General features: G+C 38.2%; 2 protein-coding genes across 6 annotated transcripts; both read left to right on the top strand.

Moving 5' to 3' along the window:
• Positions 1-2,949: 2,949 nt before the first annotated feature.
• Positions 2,950-6,219, top strand: fam110c (family with sequence similarity 110 member C). Its single transcript, XM_026318843.1, has one exon. The coding sequence runs from the start codon at positions 3,037-3,039 to the stop codon at positions 4,084-4,086; it is 1,050 nt and encodes a 349-aa protein (XP_026174628.1). The 5' UTR covers positions 2,950-3,036; the 3' UTR covers positions 4,087-6,219.
• Positions 6,220-8,151: 1,932 nt separating this feature from the next.
• fbxo25 (F-box protein 25) lies at positions 8,152-18,938 on the top strand. Of its 5 annotated transcripts, none has more exons than XM_026318679.2 (11): positions 8,152-8,236; positions 8,975-9,167; positions 13,562-13,665; positions 13,996-14,045; positions 14,183-14,275; positions 14,363-14,456; positions 15,129-15,313; positions 15,423-15,605; positions 16,040-16,183; positions 17,072-17,098; positions 18,002-18,938. In XM_026318679.2, exons 2-11 carry the CDS (start codon positions 9,040-9,042, stop codon positions 18,089-18,091), a joined length of 1,098 nt encoding a protein of 365 aa, XP_026174464.1. In that variant the 5' UTR covers positions 8,152-8,236; positions 8,975-9,039; the 3' UTR covers positions 18,092-18,938. The 5 variants fall into 5 exon arrangements, with proteins under 5 accessions (XP_026174464.1, XP_026174467.1, XP_033180977.1 ...); XM_026318680.2 differs by having other exon boundaries at positions 8,183-8,236; positions 8,994-9,167; XM_026318681.2 differs by lacking the exon at positions 8,152-8,236 and adding an exon at positions 8,308-8,648.
• Positions 18,939-19,154: the final 216 nt, after the last annotated feature.

Here is a 19,154-nt window from a genome sequence, read left to right as displayed (position 1 = left end):
GGGGCACACATTTGTTTGATGCCAGTAACTTTTCTTTAAGTATATTTATTTCACCGATTTCATTTAAAGTGACATAAATTTACAAAGACATAAAAAAAATTTAAATAAAAGGAAATGGGAACTCTTTCATGTACGAGGATAAAACATTAAAGCAGTTATCATCCAAACACACTAGTTTTCAGTAATACAGTAAACTGAGTCTGTGATAAATAGACACAGACTAATTGAGTGGAGGTGAATGTGACCTTGTATTCTTGGTAATTAGCGCTGCATGCAAAATTTCCAATTATCAATTACTTTACATAACACTCAAACAATAACTGCAATAGAAAGATGCCTGCAGCAATTATATGTGATAATTTGCAAGTCGTTGTTAATTGACTCAGCCAGTTTCATTCACGTCTCAAGGATGGATGGTAATTATTGTGAAAGACTCAATAAAAACAATTAGCAGATGATGCAGTTTCACATTAAAGTGTAGAATATGTTTATTCAACTAACAGCACGAGTTAAGAATTAAATAACAGTGAGAGGGCTCGGGGGGAAAGTGACTAATGGTGAGTGTTCGTGTTTACTCTGCTCTCTTCTATCCCTCCCTGACTCTGCTTCCCTTTTTCTTTTTCCAATTAAGCAAAAACAGATTTCAGCAATAAGTCAGACAACATGCTAAGCAACTGTAAACACCGCTGCTGCACTTAGTTTCAGATGCGAGACAAGGGTTTTTTTTAAGACAGTGGGAATGAGGACATTTTGGCCAGTGCTTGCTTTTAAAGAAATGTTTTTTGCAGTATTTTATGCTTTGATTAGAAAGTCAATAGCAGCTTGATAAAAGAATTGAGAGGAAAAATGGAGAATGACATGCATGTCAATCAGCGTACTGATATTTATATTTGTGTGTGTGTGTGTGTGTGTGTGTGTGTGTGTGTGTGTGTGTGTGTGTGTGTGGGTGAAAGAGAGAGAGTGTGTGTGTGTCTAGTTTTGCATGTGGACACCACACTAGGAGAATTAGCGATAAATAAGCATCAGAAAGACAATAGATTATTAAAAGATACTGTTTATTAGGCATTTAAATTTGTTCAAAAGCCAGTATTAACATTATGGTGCAATAACTTGGGGAGCATTTCAAAGCATAATTTTAAGAAGAAAAATATCTTAAAAAATGCACTATTTCCTGGAAATCTATTATTAGAAACTCATGTCTCATTTTCTTCATTCTCATATTCAGATTTATAAAGTTACCCAACCCTGTCATTCTCCTGAGGAATCATTAATCATAGAGACGTCTCCTGCATACATCTGTTAAGCACTAGACTGCATAATCTGTGAGTTTACCACAAGGAAATCATGATTCATTTGAAGAGAAGGTCAAGGAAGGATAAAGTACAAGTAAACGCTGCTAAATCCCCAAGGCAGTTTAGTCTGATTTTAGGGAAGCCAATCAAAAGAAATCACATGGCTGAATAATGCAAAAACACACGAAATACAGATGTGGTATGATAATTGTGTGAGTCCCCTTAAATGATTTCAGAGGCCTTTTTGTTATTGGTTTCTTTCATTCAGCCCTCCATTAACAAACTGAAGGATAGCAGTTTTCTTATTTTTGTATGATTGCACTAGCGGACACAGTATTTATATTTGTGTTTGTAGTGTAATTAGGCTAAAGTCGATACAAAATTTATTCTAATGACTTTCATACTACACATTCTGGTGCTGCCCTCTACCTCTTGAACCTGGTGATCAGGTTTCTTTAAGGTTCAGTTCGTACACGTTTCAAATTCGAGTTCAGTGCATGTTTTTAATTGTGAATAGAAGCAGAGAACAGGGAGTCATTTGTTGCCTTGTTAATATTTATTATGGGGTTTGAATTTTTTTTATCGCAATCCACTGAGTTCAAACTTTGATTTTACAGCATTAGAAGCCAAGAGGGTTTAAGCAGACTTTTGGAATGCTGCTAAGATTTTCCAATCGATTTGTCCAAGTTTGATGTGGATATGATAAAACATGTCCTTGTTTGTATAAATTTGTATTCCTGGTCAAACGCTGGCTCCAGCATGGGTCTGGTTTGTTTACAGGTGCAGCATTGCCTCTACGGGGAAAATAGTGAAGATTTTGCTGTGGAAAACCACCGACTGAGCTTGGGGTGAGAAAAAAGTCCTTCAGCAACACTTGGCGGAAACTGAGTGAAAATGCTGTGTAGCAGAATTGTGTTCTCTGTTGCTGTCATGTTTTAGTCTGTTTGCACGGTTTTTATTTTGTTTGAGAAGCATCAATCACATAAATAATATATGTTTGTTTGACTGTTTTGTATCTATTGCATGCATTTATTCAGACTTAAACTACATATGTGAACAGTTAATTTACTATGTTCCACTACACAGACCACATTTAGTGCTGGTTGCACTAATTTATTTGTAAAAACATAAAAACAATACAATACAAAAACCAAAATGTTGGCGTTTTAACTCATAAATAAAAAAATAAAATAAACACACTAAAAAATAAATAAAACTATAATCTATTTGCAATACCATTGTGACACATCATATACACCCAGCATGACTTAAAGATGAGTAGGTTGGGGAAAACTTTTATTGTGCAACACTGCACTGTAATGAGTGCCAAGTCTATTAGATGAGTCAGTTTTTCAGGTAAATGAGGCAATATACAGTGACACGTACACAAATAAAGTCAGAAACTGGTTTTCTTTGTAGATGTTTAGATGTTTTGTCCTTTTTTGAGTAAATGGCCCACATTACCAACACAGGAGGAAGAAAAAAAAAAATCTGCTGCAGCGTCAGCTTTCACTATTCTTACTTGAGATGGTATCAGGTGTACTTTGAACAGCCTTGTGTTTGGTTAAAACTAGCCTTGGACAGGATGGGTGGGGTAATGGGATGTATGTTTGAACAGACAAGGTGAAGTGTGCTGTTGAGATATGTGCTGAGGCAAAGAACGGGCTTGAATGGAATCTTTTCCTCTAGAGTTGGAGAGACTGCGGACTAAAGGATCACTACTGGTTGGAAATAACTGATTTGGATGTTAATTAAAGCCAAAATGGAGACAACCAGTGGTGCCGCAAAAATCCTGGGGAAGGGTCCTGAATACCTTCGAAAGCAAATGGAACTGGAGAGTGAGACAAAAGGACGCATGAGTGCTGTGGCGAGGCTTGCTGCAAGCAAACCAATATATGTCAAAAGCCAACAAGTGGTCAACTCAACTCAGGAACCAGTGAACAGTCGTGGATCAGGTTGTGTTAGCACCACAGGGTCTTCTAACCAGAACTCAAACTGTAGTGGGATTCTTGTCACAGTGAGTAACGCAACAGAGGCTACTAGTGGTGCACAAATCTGCTCACCAGGGCAGGTACGTCAGTCCAGCTCCAAAAAACGACGAGACTCTCTGCTACTTTACAGACAGAAGTGTGACTTACTGAGAGGTGCAGAAAACGAGCAGAAACACCGTGTAACACATAAGCTGCTGCTCACCTCTGTTAATAAAAGCGTTCCGTTGCCTGAGACAGAAAAGGAATGTGAGTCTGAAGGCAACGAGAAAAAGATCACCACACCTGAGGGAACAGGAAAGGAATGTAGCTCACTTGTAGCTACCTCTCAGTCAGAGCGGAGGAAGAATGGATTAGCAGACCAACACAGCACTGAAAGTAGTGATTCTGGGACAAAGGTGACAGATGGTCTCCTAACTGTCCCTGAGATTCAAAGGAAGTCTGGCAAAGGGGTTAGTCGTTCTCACTCTGACATCAGCTCTAGATACTCCAAAAACTTTGCAGACTTTGATGCTTTTTTCAAGTACTGCGGGCTGGATGGTGAGATGATTGACTCTTTGGGAAAGGAGAACTTCTCTGCACACTCGGATGAAATTGCAATAAACATCCGGAGCGTTAGTGTCTCCACATCAGATGACGGTTTTTCCAGGAGCAGCAGTGACAGCGACGGGCTACTGGATGTTGAGTTAAAGGAAAAGATACATCAGGGCACATCAGTTATTGAGCGCAATGCACGGATTATCAAATGGCTGTACAGCTGCAAAAATGCCACTGAGACTGGGAAAACATTACGAGACCTTGCTTGAGCTGACTCCTTCTTACTACAAAGGCCTATCCTTGCCTAAGACTTGTATAGATGATACATTTCATTCATTTATCATCAAATGTGAAAAGAACATATGTGTATGTATTTATCTGTCCAATGAGTCACTGACATGGCTCTTATGCAGCTACAGATAATTCATGGTTGTTGCCTGTATAAAACATTACCTTGACATTACCTGACTCATCTACCGTACTATATGTTTACTGTAGGTCAGGGGTGTGTGTGCGTGTATGTATGTCTGTGTGCGTATAGGTGTGTGTATAGATGTGTTACAGGCTATATGTTCATGTGTGTGCCCAAATGATTGTTTTGTTGTCATTGTGCAAACAATATGTGTGAATACCACAGGCTTACAAAAATGAAGAGTTAGCTTGTTTGGTTCTGTTCAAACTTGCATAGAGCTACCTGACACTGTCTGATAGCTGGGGCCAGATGAAGTTCTCAGAAACACCTTTGCAGATATAAAAATGTTATTTTCCTAAATTAGTTATATTTTTGTCTAAGTATCCACTTTATTGATTAAGACCCACAATTGCAAATCATTGCAGTTCTGTGTTAAAGGTGAAAGCTTTGGGCATGTATTCTTAATAGAAGATAGAGCAAAAATGGTCACCTTGCCAGAAATACTGAAACACTCTCAACAGGTAAAAGACTAATTCTGAACTCTGCAGTGTCCAATTACCAATTGGATGTGTTTGCTAAAAATTATTTCATAATAAATTCCCCCCAAATGAAGAGTTGTGAATAAATGCTTTAGCACTAAATATCCTCTACTCTCAATTCCTGTCCAGGCTAAAGTCGTCATTTTCATCCATCTACACACACACACACACACACACACACACACACACACACACACACATTAGTCGTTCTACAGTTATAGGATGCTCATTGACACAATCCATTCACAACCTCTTCACTTTAACCATGATAACCAAATGCCAAACCCCAACCCAACTATAAATTAAACTTAACCCTAAGGCCAAGAGTTGACCCTTAAACAGTGCTTTGGATTGAGAGGACTGTCATAAAGTCTACACAGAGCCAAAACGTCCTCGCTACGAATATAAAAGTTCTGCACACACATGTGTAGCAGTTTGATATTTGAAATTTCAATAAGAGCTGTGAAACTGGTTAAATCATTAACGTCACTGCAGCCAAACTAAAAGCCCTGCAGGATGGGGTTATTTTTCAGGCAAGGAATCAGTTGGTCCCTGAGTCTTGTGTGTCTCGTGTGAGAGGAATGTACCTAATAATCTGATAGGCTTAAGTCCAGTGACCTGTTGTAATTGTATCTCCATTTTCCTCCCAGCCTCTGTCTGCTTTGTCTCTTCACCCCTTTTCTCCCTTTCTATCATTTAGTCAACTTTCTTTATCTAATTATCAAAGCTGAGAAGCTGTAGCCCAAGTGGAGAAAAAATAAACACTGTTTCACTGTCAAACAATATTTATGTATACATGAGCAGACTCACATTACTCAGATGCACTGGTGTTGTGGACACACCTTTCATATCTCCACGGGTCTAACAAACTATTTCTCACTAGAGCAAGTCTGGTCCTGTCCTCTCCACTTGTTTGTTGCCAGAACTTGAGCTTATTTCTTAATGTTCAATTGAAGCCTGAGGTAGAAAAATATCACTTAACATTGTACTGGGGTTTTAAATGTGATTTAACCTACAGAAATGCATTATATGACCTGAAATGTATCAGATGACTGAAATTGTTATGCTGTTTGCATTGCAGTTTGTATCTTCAACTGGGATTTTTATTTTATTTATTTCTATAGATATTTTTATTATGTTACCATGCTCTCAGACAACACTGAATCATTACTAGTCCTTACCAAAAAGGGTAAATCTACCACTTAAAGGTGTGTTAAACTTGAAAGATTTAGTAGCATCTAGTGGCAGAATTGCAGAATGCAACCTTCTGAGCACCTCTCACACTCAACACTTAAGTTTCCAGGCACAAGGGGGCGTACGGTGGCCATCACCTTTAAAACAAAATGTGATCCCTGTCTATAGCCTGTGTTTGGTTTGTCTGTTCTGGGCTACTGTAAGAACATAATGTCACAACATGGCCACCTCTGTGAATGGAGAGCTGCTCCCTATAAATATTTAAAAGGCTCATTCTGAGTTTAAGAAAATGCAACAGTTGATATTTTCTTGTGATTACACACATAATGACAATATATTTATGAATACTATATTCCATTTATATAAATAGATCACTGTAAATATTACACATTGAAACTTTAAGGCTTGTGTTTCAAGTTCTTTTTTGCTTTATAAACTTTCTGAAAGCAACAATGTTTCATAACTGTGTGCACATCTCATCCTATATTTTGCCTGGTGAAGATCCAGTAAGGTTGTCTTTGTTCATGCTAATTTTTCTGTTTTAATCCTGATAGTAAGTAATATGTATCACCAAAACATGTTGAAGAACTGTTGTTGTTTCAAATGAGAAAAAGCTGTACAACCTTTTAAATTAAAAGTATAAATGTCTTTAAGCCTACAGTAAATCTCTGTGGGAATGCATTAACAGCAGCTTATTGACCGTAAAGACTGAGGATGTTTTGAAATAACCGTATAGAACCTAAAGGGGGCACTATATAACAAGACAGAACCTAATTCCATCCATCCATCCATCACTTATCCTGACACAGGGTGAGAGGCGGGGTATCCCCTGGACAGGTCTCGAGTCTATCACAGGGCTGACACATAGATGATTAAAAGCACATTCACATTCAAAACTACAGGTCTGAATGTTATTAAAGCATTAAAATACAGGAAAATAAGTTGTCTGACCAGTGATCCTAATGTAACTGGCAGTGATGAAAGCTTGAAACTTGAAAACAATATGACTGCACAGCACCAGGTTAAAAGTTGGACACACCCTCAGATTCAATGGGTTTTTCTTTCAGTTTTACACACACATACATATACATACATACATATATATGTGTGTGTGTGTGTGTGTGTGTGTGTGTGTGTGTGTGTGTGTGAATTGCAAATAGTTCATTCTAACTACTATAGTAATCCATCATTATGTTAAGACATGAAAGCCATTTTTATAGATTCTTCAGCTGTTGTAACAGAGACCATTAAACAGTCATGAAACTGGCTCTGTTGAGGGCCGTATCAGAAAACTGAGAATCACCTCTGCTGCAATAAGTTCATCAGAGCTACCCGCCTCAAAAATTGGCAATCAAAGGCATATCAGATGAGAGCTCACATAAGTGGTTCTCAGGGATCTAACAGCAGACATATTTCAGAATCCACTTTTTGGAGGGCAGTGCACACATCAGTACTCCATGACTGAACTGCTACTCAGAATTCAAAGCACACTTAAATAGCATGGCTACCACAAAATCTGCAGCAACACTCAATTTCATCTGGTTTGCATTTAATGAGCCGATTTGCTTTTCAATAGAACAATGATGGAAAACACACCTCCAGGCTAAGGAAAGGTTATTTGACCAAGGAGAGTGATGGAGGGCTGCATTAGATGATCTAGTCTTCACTGTCACTCAACCTAAACCCAAATGAGATAGTTTAGAATGAATCTGAACTCAGACTCAAAGGAAAACAACCTGCAAGTGCTTAGCATATTTAGGAACCCTTTCAAGCATCCCAGGTGCTGCCTCATGAAGCTTTTTGAGTGTGCTGCTATCAAACCAAAGGTGTTTGCTTTGAAGAATGTACATCTTTTAGCACATTTTGTTTTCTTTACTCTCATTCATAGTTTTGATATATTCTACAATATTGATAATAATAATCCTTGATAACCACATCACCACCAAACTGTCCACCGGTCCAGTTCCCATCCCCACCCCCCCCATCTCAAAATCAAAACATACGTACATGTGCGCAGTCCTCTGTCACGTGTAGAAGAAAGCCCCAACAAAACAGAAGGGATTAAAAAAAACGTGATTGACGGCAGCGGCCAGCCAATCAGCAACGAGACTCTGGGTAGCAACAACGTAAATACTGATGTTTTGTCCAATCAGTGACCAGTTGGGGGGCGTGGACCACAGCCCGAGTCCGCACTGTGTTTACTTCCGTCAATATTTCCAGCACGGCAGACTGGGGAGACAACAAGCAGAGGCAGAGACAGACTTACCTGTTAAGGTTTGTTTAGACATATTGTGTAAACCCCACCTGTATTATAACATAGTATCGATATTTTATTGTCTTCCTCTCGTGTTTAAATGTGTTGAATTAATTGACAGTTTTGTGTTGTCTTCATTTTCCCCGTTAAGTAACGTAAAGCTGTTATTCTCCAAACGGCCGCGGTAAATGCGTCATGGTCGCTGGTTGTTAGAAAAGCAATTTAGCTCAGTTTGCCATTTTGTATCTGGGCTTTAAACCAGTAATAGCACCGAGAAATGCGCAGTATAGAAAACATTTATACCTACACTGTTGGTTAATACGGACTGAATCTATGAAAGCAATTTTGATCTCAATTCAACCAGCGCTGCATATGATATGATGAAACTTAAATGTTCCAGTCGCTCATTTTAACCTCTCTCACACTGATCCAGTAAGTGGCTGAATGTAACCCGACAGGACAGAGGTCTGATGAGCTGATTACTCTCAGCAGCGTGTGTGTGTTCAACTTTCAATGTTTCAAATTTGAGTTTTGGTGACCAAGCCAGACTTGACTTAAATTTCAGCAGTTTGAGAATAGGTATTTCTATATTGAAGACTTTAGTTTTCTGTCTCAGATTTTACATTTCATTCATGCCCGTCAGTGACTGTATTTCTCAATAAGTTATTCAGTCACTTATAAGATTCAGATTATTATGCTTTTTCTTCTTTTCCAGCTAAATCTCTCTTTTTTTTTTTTTTTTTTTTTTTATAAAACAGCATCTTTTTAACTCTCCAGGTGTTTAGCAGCGACTCTCTCTGCTCATAGTCTCCCCCCAGCTAAAATGCCTTTCTTGGGCAAGGACTGGAGGTCGCCAGGATGGACCTGGACAAAGACAGAGCATGGCTGGAAGAGGATTGTCCTCTGTGGGGAAGACTTGGAGGACAACAACAGAGAGATGGATCTAAAAGAGTAAGATCATAACCTTTTTTTTTTTCCTTCGAAACTCTGCCTCTAATAGCATTGTCATACCAGTGCTGTCTGGTTAAGGTTATGTCAGCTAACATGAGTTTAATGAAGCAGGGCTTAACCTGATTAGAAGTAACTGCATAGAAAATTTTACAATGTACAAGATCGTCAATACACATGTAACTGTGACATGTAACTGTCACAACTGCATATAACACTAACAATTACGAGAGTCTAAAACCCTTTAACGTGTAATTACTTTATGTATGGGTCTTTTTTCTGAGCCCATCAGAAATAGAGGTTGCTCAGCAATCAGTCTTACCAAACCAGCGTAGCCAAGAGTAGATTATATCTTATTAGCCCTGCAACTCTTTAAAAGTGGACTGACTACAGTTGACTGACTGCCAGAGTGCACTCTAAATGGTGGTTGTCACTGTCCAACCTCCACACAAAACCTCAAAAGTATTTTGAAAGGATTTTTTTCCTCGTTATTAAACAAAAGGCAGTAGTGAGCTGACAGGAAATTAAGGGGGTTGGATAAGGCAATATGTTGTGATTACATGATCATTGTCTTAAACCTCTAGGCACCATAGTACCCTGACTGTTTTGACTAGTGACTAGTTGACCATGGATTGTAGTGACTTGCTGCTTAGTGAATGTCTCAGAGCTAGACTGGCTGGCTGCAATGCCTGGCTGCAAACCAAACTTCCTTCAGGCAATAATGAAGTTGAAATTTAACAAGTGCAAACTGACACCAAGGGGAGAAGGAGGAAGTGGCAGAGAGTCAGTAAATGGTAACAGCAGTAAAACTGCTCTGATAAGGACGTAGCTCCTTAATGTCAGAGAGTAATCATTTAGAAACTCTTATCAAGGCCAGAGGAGAGTCTTTGATGAGGCGATTTGCATCCCAGAATCGCAGTCTGTTGTGGCCAGAGGGGTGTCATGGCAACAGACAGAATAGCGCTGGGTTCAGAGACTCAGCGGTGTAATATTACGTGAGACCTTTGTATCCTGTCAGAGCAAAGATTCAAAACAAATGAGGCTGTTGTTCACAGTATCACAGAAGAGGATGTTTTTGAGTTGACATGTAACATGTTTTTATTCACCTCCTTTATAAACAGAATCTGAAGTATTTAGGTCAGGTGTTTTTGTATTTCACTTGGCTTTCTTCTGCAGACTATCCCCTCGAAGCAATACATGTACTTGTGTTTTTGAACACAAATTCAAATATGCAACCTGGTTGTAAAATATACACTGCTAGCAGCATGGTAAAGTCATATTTACTTATTGAAAGCTCTAGACCTCCTGGTACTGGATAATTGTTCATGTTTTGGCTACATGATCAAACTCTCTGGCAGTGATGAAAGCTTGAAACTTGAAAACACATTTGCCTATACAGCACCAGTCCAAAGTTTGGACACACCCTCAGATACAATGGGTTTTTCTGTCAGGTTACATATATAGATGTACATGTGTAGAAAGCTTTTAATAGTAACATAATGTCGGATTTATGTACTTACGTGCTTAATATATTTAATGGCGACCTTTTTCAGCTCTGTTTTGCTATCCAGTGGAAAAAGGTTAGCAATACTGTGCATGTCACAACACAATGAAGTTGACATTAAGATAAAACTATAGACAAATAATAATGCTAATTTTGGTGTGGAAAATGTGTTCAAATACCCTGGTATTATACGTAGCATAGTTCCATATCAGCACACATTGTTAATATTGGTCTTGTATTCATGCCAGAGTTACTTTTGAACAACTGCAGCTGGTGTGACATGCAAATCATTTCTCAGAGATGTTTTCTTGAAGATGTGTGATGAATGTTAACATACCAGTTCTTCTGAAAAAAAAATAGACAAGAATAACTTCCAAGGTAAAACAATACCTGCTTTTATAATAATGTCCCTCCCAAACAAACTTTGTAGATTAAAATATTTTAATGACCTTTGTTTGTTGACATGTCCTGCTGTTTCATATTTTCTGTCCTGCATTACATGTGCCCCCGTGGGCTGCCTTCAAACAGGGCACACGCCTTGTTATCAGCATGATGCATGAACTGTTTTGTTTTATCTTGTGATAAGTAGTCAAATAAAGCCAGTCCTCTCCTGCTTCAGCATTTGTTTTATAGTGTACATGGCATAGAATTTCTTTATTCTACTTTTGTCTGACTGTCTGTCTCTTATTCATTTCAAATATGCATTTCCTTTTACTTTTTCAGGATCATTTGAAAATGAATGAATAGCTAATAGGAATTATTGCATTAAAAGCTATGATGATATATATATATTTATCTAGAAAATTCCAGTTACAAAATGTGTTTTATTAGAACTGTCTAATAAAACTCAGTACAGTGATTAGTGGGAGTTAGTGGGAATTTTAAAATGTCAGCCAATCATACTTATCATAAACAACAAATAACTCAACTATTCAGTGAAGCCTTTACAGCCTCTTCCCCTGCTTAGGAGAATGGGACACATTCACATGCTGCTTGAACCATCTCAGTAACATATAGGCTGATTCATAGTGAGATACATTAACCAGTTCATGAGCAAGCCTCACCTAAACAGTGGGCCAGATGTCAGTGTCCTGCTGCTATTAATAGGGTTAAGAGTGCTATCTTAGCACCAGTTGGTGACATCTCCCTCAGTGCACAGTGTTGACTTTTCTATTGATCAACTAACAATACTTAACACATTACCTCATCAGCAGTCTTTTCACAAAAAGGCAATCAATGTGGCAAAAGACAATAACTCGTGATGTAATCTCTTCAAATTGGTCACTTTCCAAATGCAACCTCACTCAGAAAGGCCAGTGACTTCATGCAGCTGTGGTACATTTGGCAGACTAAGCACATGTGGGCTAGAAAGAAAGGAGTGCATTATGATGACCACTGGCATGGTACAGAGGGTTACAGAAGTGGCTTAGATCATAGTGTATCTATGAATGTCAACATCCTTTTCTCATCTTTTATCTGTGAACACTTAGGTGCCATATAGGTGCTTGAAAATTGAGTGTCAGCTGAGTATTTGAACCTCAATTTGCTGTGACTGATCATTTATCTGAGCTCATGTTTTTCAGGATATAGTTTAATTATCCACAGATCCTTCTGAACCTTCCTGCTGCTGTGTAATGTCTTTTATTGACTCTGTCGAAGGTCATGCTCCACATGCAACCTGTGTAAAAATAGGCAGCCTATTGCATTCTTCACTTGTAATTCACTGTGACAGATTACTGTGTTTGCATGTGTGTTTGTGTGTATGCCTGTGCAATTGGATAAATGGATAAAGATGAGGGATTACTGTGGAACTCATTCATCCTGACCAGTTGGCTTCTCGGTGAAGTAAATGTCTTCAATTATGCTCGAGAAAAAGTAAAGTTGTTTCTTTATCCTGTAGCATGTGTGCTGAAATCACCCAGATTGTGAGTGATAATTTCGGTGAACAGATCACAGCCCCTATTTAATTTGAATATATTGTTTTCTGGGGCCTATCGTGAAAAACTAGGTTAGTATGTATCATAGGAGGTACATGGTTGTCTGAAACCTCCTCTGAAAAACAGTATTTGTTTATAATCAGGACCACAATGAGTGAAGACCACCCATGGATAGGCTATCCTGAATTTGTGAAAAAGGAGACAAAGACTCTTCTTTGAAGTGTGTAAGCTCTATCTATCAAACTGCGTAGGGTTTACACAATATTTTCCCAGTGGGCAATGTTTATCTCCAGCATCATATTCATAAACAAAGACGGACTGCCACAACTAAAATAAATGAAAACACACATTGCCAATTAATCATTTATGCTTCTATTGCAGTTAAGACAAGCATCCCATGTCAATGAGCCAGCTGCCAAAATGTCAAAAGATCTATCGTTTGAAAAGTAACCAGGCCATTTATCAAGCAACCAGGCTCAGAAATGGACTGGCTGCCAGAAATAACAGAAATCGGATCATTGTGTTATGAGATGTCAACATGTTTTGCATGTATTCTGAGAAAAGACTGAGTCATGTCTATGATTCTGTCTCTCAGACTGTAATATATGTCTGGCATCTGCTGTGTTTCCTCCATCATCGCAGATACTAAATTATTATTATAATTTCATCTTTACTGTTCTGGCTCTGTTTTCATCTATCTTACACTGCATACAATCAAAGTACAGAGGATATTAACCTTCATTTCAGTTGTTCTTATAATGCTGATCATGCATACATTTTCTGGCCCTATAAACCCCAGTATACAGCAGGTCTTATTCTGCCTGCAGGACATCAGTGAAAGGTCACTTCATTGCTCCAGGATGCTAAAGCAAGCAATTTTGTCACAGTGGTTTGTAATTACATTGTTTTTTTTTAGATATACTGTGCACGCTCCCATGCATCCTCTTTCCAAACAGGCTCTGCAGTGACAACAAAGAAAACCTTTATGTTGGAGATGTGTGCGAGCTGGCCACCACAAAGAGGAAAAAGGACTTCTACAACAATAACACCAAATCTCAGTGTGAGTTACCGCAACACATAATCACTGTTTTGGCAGCTTAGATCAGTTCACATCCTAAAATACAGTCTAGTTCAATGTTTCATTTACATTCCATTCATTTTGATCAGTTATACTTTGAAGAAGTTGAATACTCTAAACATTCAACCTGATAATTATTAAAAAGCTCTAGTTATTACACTTGAACAATCAGAGCACAAACATATCCCACAATTGTGCAGTAAACTCTAATCCACTACTACACCTCCACAGGTGTTTGCCATGTATTTTTTGCCCACTTAATATACATTGTGTACATTTAGAATGAATAATGTGTTTGTTTTCTCTGTCCAGTTGTTTTTAGGGATAAATGGATTTATGTGCAAAAAGGCAGCACAAAAGAAGTGAGTGCTGGAGCCGATACCAGACTTTTTGCATTAAATGATTTCTCTTCTGTTAATTGAAACAGCAGTATTTATCTTATTTAAAGAATTCTTGTAAACTGTATCTGAGCATATGTGTCTGTTATGTTCCTTTACAGCGACATGGCTACTGCACGCTTGGTGAAGCCCTCAACCGTCTAGACTTTTCCAGTGCCATCCAGGACTTGAGAAGATTCAACTATGTTGCAAAAGTGAGTGAGTGATGATCACATTAGTTGATTCAGAATCTTTTTGAAACTGTCTTTCCTCTTAGTCTTATTCTATCCTTCTCATTACAGCTTTTCCAGCTCATAGCCAGGTCTCAGCTGACTTCTTTGAGTGGAGCTGCCCAGAAAAACTATTTTAATATACTGGAGAAGATTGTACGAAAGGGTAAGGATTAGCTATTCAGTGGAAATGTACTCAGCCGTCTTTCTGATGTCACAGTCTGTCATTAATATTAGTAAAGTATCTTTTACATGGAGAGCATTCATTTATTTGATGGTAAGACTTTGAGAAGCTAGAAGGTCTTTAGGATCAGAGTGATGTTTAGTCATGGCAGCCATGGCACCGAATGTCCAACCACAAAACCAGTAGGACCAGTGCGCTCTGTCATTACGAGCTTGTGTTGCCTGGTGGAGCAACAAACAGCTCTCAGCTGAGTTTCATTCTGCCACATGTGTTTGATGGAATGTGTTTTTGCCTTGATTTTGTTCTGCAATGTTCTTTTAAAATTATGGTTGCAAAGAGCTTTCATCGGCCCTTTCAGTAATATTCTTTTTGTATGCTGAGGACTGTTGTATCTGTCACACAAATACTGGTTCTTTTCAGCAGTTCACTTAGAAAGGATTTTTAAAACAACTTTTTAGCTGGAACTATACTACTGGTAGGTTTGTAACAAAGCAAAAAGTTACACATACAAAGACGTTGATGGATTATAATTATTGTTATCACTAAATAAAACATGGGATTTTTATTGGATTGTTTGCCTGCTAATGTTTTCATTTTTCTTTGTTTTTGTCTTTCTCTTTCCTTCCCACCTTCCTTTTTAAACTTGGATTCTAGTCCTAGAGGACCACTACAATCCACGCCTTGTCAAGGAGCTGCTGCAGGACCTGAGCACGACTCTGAACAGTCTGACTGTCCATGTTGGCAGGTGTGTCCTCGTGGGCAATGTCAACATCTGGTTGTGTCGACTGGAGACCATTGTGAAATGGCAGCAGCAGCTCAACAACCTGCAGATCCCCAAGGTAGAGATTCTGCAAGATTTTGTCCATGACGATGCAAAAATAATGAAATTGTTGCCATAAGTTGTTTACTATCCACCTCTAATCTTGTTTTTGGTCATTGTTTCCTCAGCAAATGTGCAATGGCATGTCATTCAGCGACTTGCCACTACACATGCAGAACAAGATCCTCTACAAGTTATCTGATGCCTATGACATCATTAACCTGGGACAGGCCACGCCCACGCTGCACATCCTGAGTGAAAACAGGACGCTGTGGAAGAAACTCTGCCACTTTCACTTCTCAGACAAACAGGTGAGACAACATATTTAATTGTAGAATATAAATTAACACCGTTTTTAACACCGGGGGGTAATTTTAACAGCAATTTTAAGAAGTGATATACCTTAAAATATTAATTATTACGTTCCAACATGTCCTGACCCAGGAGGCTGCCTGGTAGTTTACTCATTTACCACTAGAGGACAGAATTGCCACATTGTACTCACAGTACTTCACAGTTATCTCTGACTTTCTTTCACTGTCTCTCTCACTCACTCCCACACATGCACACACAGTTTCAGACATTTTACACAGACACCCAATTAGGGTTTGTGTTAATAAGAAATTGTCCTCTATTTTATTTAATTACACTTTGTTCCAGATATAATTACATTCCCGTCCCCTGTGTGTTTAATGGTTTCAAATTGTGATTCTTTCCATCCATTTGTTTGCCCACATGTGTGTAGTTCTGTAGGAATCTGGTTCTAACCAAGAGTGATAATGTGGACTGGAAGCTGATGTACTTCACCCTGCAGAAACACTACCCTATGAAGGAACAGTATGGCGACACCTTGCACTTTTGCAAACACTGTAGCATCCTCTTCTGGCAGGTAAACAAGACGATAAAACACACCTACAACCACATTCATATATAGCAAGCACCATATAATTAACCACTACTAAAGAGTACTTTGGAGGAAATATTAAAAGTAACAAACTGACAACATCTGTTCAAGTTTAGTAGATGGGTTTAGTAGAAACAGGCCTAATATCTCTTAAACTGTAGGTAGTACAGGCATGAGTCATGAGCATCAAACTGAGTTTTAGTACCAAAACATTTTGTGTTTCCTGGGCTAAAGAGAAATCACTGTCTCTTACAGAGATAGCTTTTTTTTTTGGCATGCAAGTTAAATTGTAGTTGAAATCTTGTGTCATTCTGACCCAATAGCGCCTTTCTTTTTTGACCACTTACAGATCAGATTACTCTTTCATTCTACAGAGCAGCATGGAAAATTGCTCCCTTTTTAACAATAATCTTCTGATTATTCAAAGGGGAAAAACAGGTCACTCATATGAGCACACCAGTACTGCTTGTAATGCTAATTGTGGCACAATGAGATTCTGTGAGGTCATGTGCTCATACATGTAAATGTAGTCGTCAGAGGTCAACCAAATGACTGGTTTGGCCTGAATGATGACACGTGAGAGCTGATTTTTAACCACGTATAAGACAGGGATCACATTTTTGAGCATTTGAGGTAATGACTTTTGTCAGGATTTGTATGTCCAGGAAGTAACAGTCTTTGTATTAAAAAGGCTACTGTTCCTACTAGCATAGCATCTTATCCTTTCCTTGTGGTTATTTACTACCCAGAATTTTGTTATCCTCCTTAATTGAGTCCCTATACTGTTTAACCTTTTCCCTTTATGCATTCCTCCCCTTGCTTGTCTCCCTTGCTTCCTCTCCTCCTGGTTCCCTTTCTCCCTGATTCCTTAAGGATCGCCACCTGGCTTTAATATTCAAGGTACTTTTCTGTTCCATCCTGCATTTCTGTTTCTTCATTGGCCAGTTTGTCTGATGTTTCCCCAGCGATCAGCTTTATGGCTTATCTTTTTCCATGTGTAGAGCTTCATTTTGTACTGTTTTCTGTTTCCCTTGATGTCATCATATTTTGCTCGAGGTGTGTTTAGTAAACAGTGCCACTCTTTCTGCTATCTGATCTCATTCTCTGAAGAAAACATGTTTGTAAGACCATAAACTCTGAATGTTCTTGTGTCTGTTAGAAAACTCAGGATCACTAAATTAGTTTGTAAAGTCCTTTTTAAATTAAGATCTTCTGGTACTTTTTACCAGAATACTCAGCCAGCAATTTAAAGCCAGTAAAAATTAGGATACATACGACAAACTATATATAGTGCATTATATTATGCCTGCAGTTTCCCTCACATTTACAGGGCTATATAGTGTCTTTCAGTTTAAATGTTTTTTTCACAGCAATAGCCCACCACAAAACAGCAGTCAGGAAAAATAGACAATTAGTTGGTGCATGTAACAGAGCATTTAGCAGCTAAAGAGCCTAAGATGTTGTTGAAGAGAAAAAAGTAGTTAATACTGGGGTTATATTATCAGGTGACCAGAAACATGAGTCCAAATAAGGGATGATGTTGCTCTGTGTCTGTTGGATATGTTATTGGTCAGCAGCCTGGTAGCAAGTTGACAAAAATTCAGTTACTGCAGATTAATCTACATAACTAGTACAGTCCATTTTAATTCAGTGATCTGTGAATCTTTGCTCAGTCATTTACATCATAAATAAAGAGCTGAATCATCTAACCCCAGTGTCATACATCAGGTTGCCTTATGTGAACGTGTGTGTGGCATCTCCACTTCCTACTTTTCTAAAATTTGGTTGTTGACTGTGTTCCAGGACTGTGGCCATCCGTGCACAGCCAACAATCCAGACAGCTGCCTCATGCCCATCTCTCCACAGCACTTTATTGACCTCTTCAAGTTCTAAACCCTCCATGTTGTTCTTTAAACAAAGCATCCATCTGACCCTCGTCTGACCCAGAGTGTGTACGATACTTTGATTTCATTTACCCAAATACAAAGGGCTTTTAACTGAAAAAAAAGCTTTTTTTTCATTCTTACGCACAAATCCTTTGATGAGACATAGGAAAGAATGCATGTGTATGCTTGTTGATTTTAAGAATGTTGTAGATGGTTAAAATATTGATGGTTAATAATATGTTTTTCCTCTTTCTGCACAAATGTTTGTCTTTCTGACAATAATTCTACTCCTAACAGAGGGAAATATAAAATATGTGAAATTAATCTGAATATTTCAAAAGGCATGTTTGTAGTTGGTAATTGATGGTGATGATGTATAATGTATAAAGGGTTTTTATGGAAAAGGGTAGACATTTATAGTGTGGCAGAATAAGATGCCTCATGGTCATTGTTTTGGTGATTTTGCTCTTTGTTCTGTTTTGTTTTGGTGGTGTTTTCCTGCAATAACTGAATGCATGTCATGTTGGAGTCTCTTGTTTACCTACTGTATGTTGCCCTTTGTGAATTTTTGCTGTGCTCTGTGTACATTCAAGGTGTTTACACTAAACAAAAATAATGTAAAAAAAAAAAAACTATTACCCATACAGGTTTTTGCAATCTGTTTTTGCCAGAAATGTTCAGTGGCAAACAGAGGAAATGTAAAACATTATTTATATTAAAAAAAAAAAAAAAAGTTTTGTATCCTTACTCCAACTTTTGTAATATTCCTTTGCCTTTCCAATACTCCTGATGGTACTATCATGACTTTTATGGGACAGGAACAAGCTATACTCTGATTAAATATTTGTAAAAACCTGTTTCTAATCTTGTTTTTTTGTCCTATTTGCTATATGACAATCTTTTCTTTGTTTTTTGTCTTGTCCTGATTGTAGTTTTCACTCATTTGATTTGGAAACAAATATATTTAAACCTAAAATACCAAGGAAAAAAAACTGCAAAATCCCAGTTTTATTGAAATATCAATGGGAGGTACATAAGCAGGGGTTTTAAAAAGGAGCTGCTCAGCTTTA

Source organism: Mastacembelus armatus, chromosome 24, assembly GCF_900324485.2.
Source record: "Mastacembelus armatus chromosome 24, fMasArm1.2, whole genome shotgun sequence".
Classification (NCBI taxonomy): domain Eukaryota; kingdom Metazoa; phylum Chordata; class Actinopteri; order Synbranchiformes; family Mastacembelidae; genus Mastacembelus; species Mastacembelus armatus.
This window is presented reverse-complemented; position numbering and strand designations above follow the sequence as displayed.

Coding starts and splice junctions, on each gene's coding strand:
- fam110c (XM_026318843.1), top strand. CDS start 3,037: ATGTTAATTAAAGCCAAAATGGAGACAACCAGTGGTGCCGCAAAAATC.
- fbxo25 (XM_026318679.2), top strand. CDS start 9,040: ATGCCTTTCTTGGGCAAGGACTGGAGGTCGCCAGGATGGACCTGGACA. Junction 14,457..15,128: donor GGAGAAGATTGTACGAAAGG/GTAAGGATTAGC, acceptor CTTGGATTCTAG/TCCTAGAGGACCACTACAAT. Junction 15,314..15,422: donor ACAACCTGCAGATCCCCAAG/GTAGAGATTCTG, acceptor TTGTTTCCTCAG/CAAATGTGCAATGGCATGTC.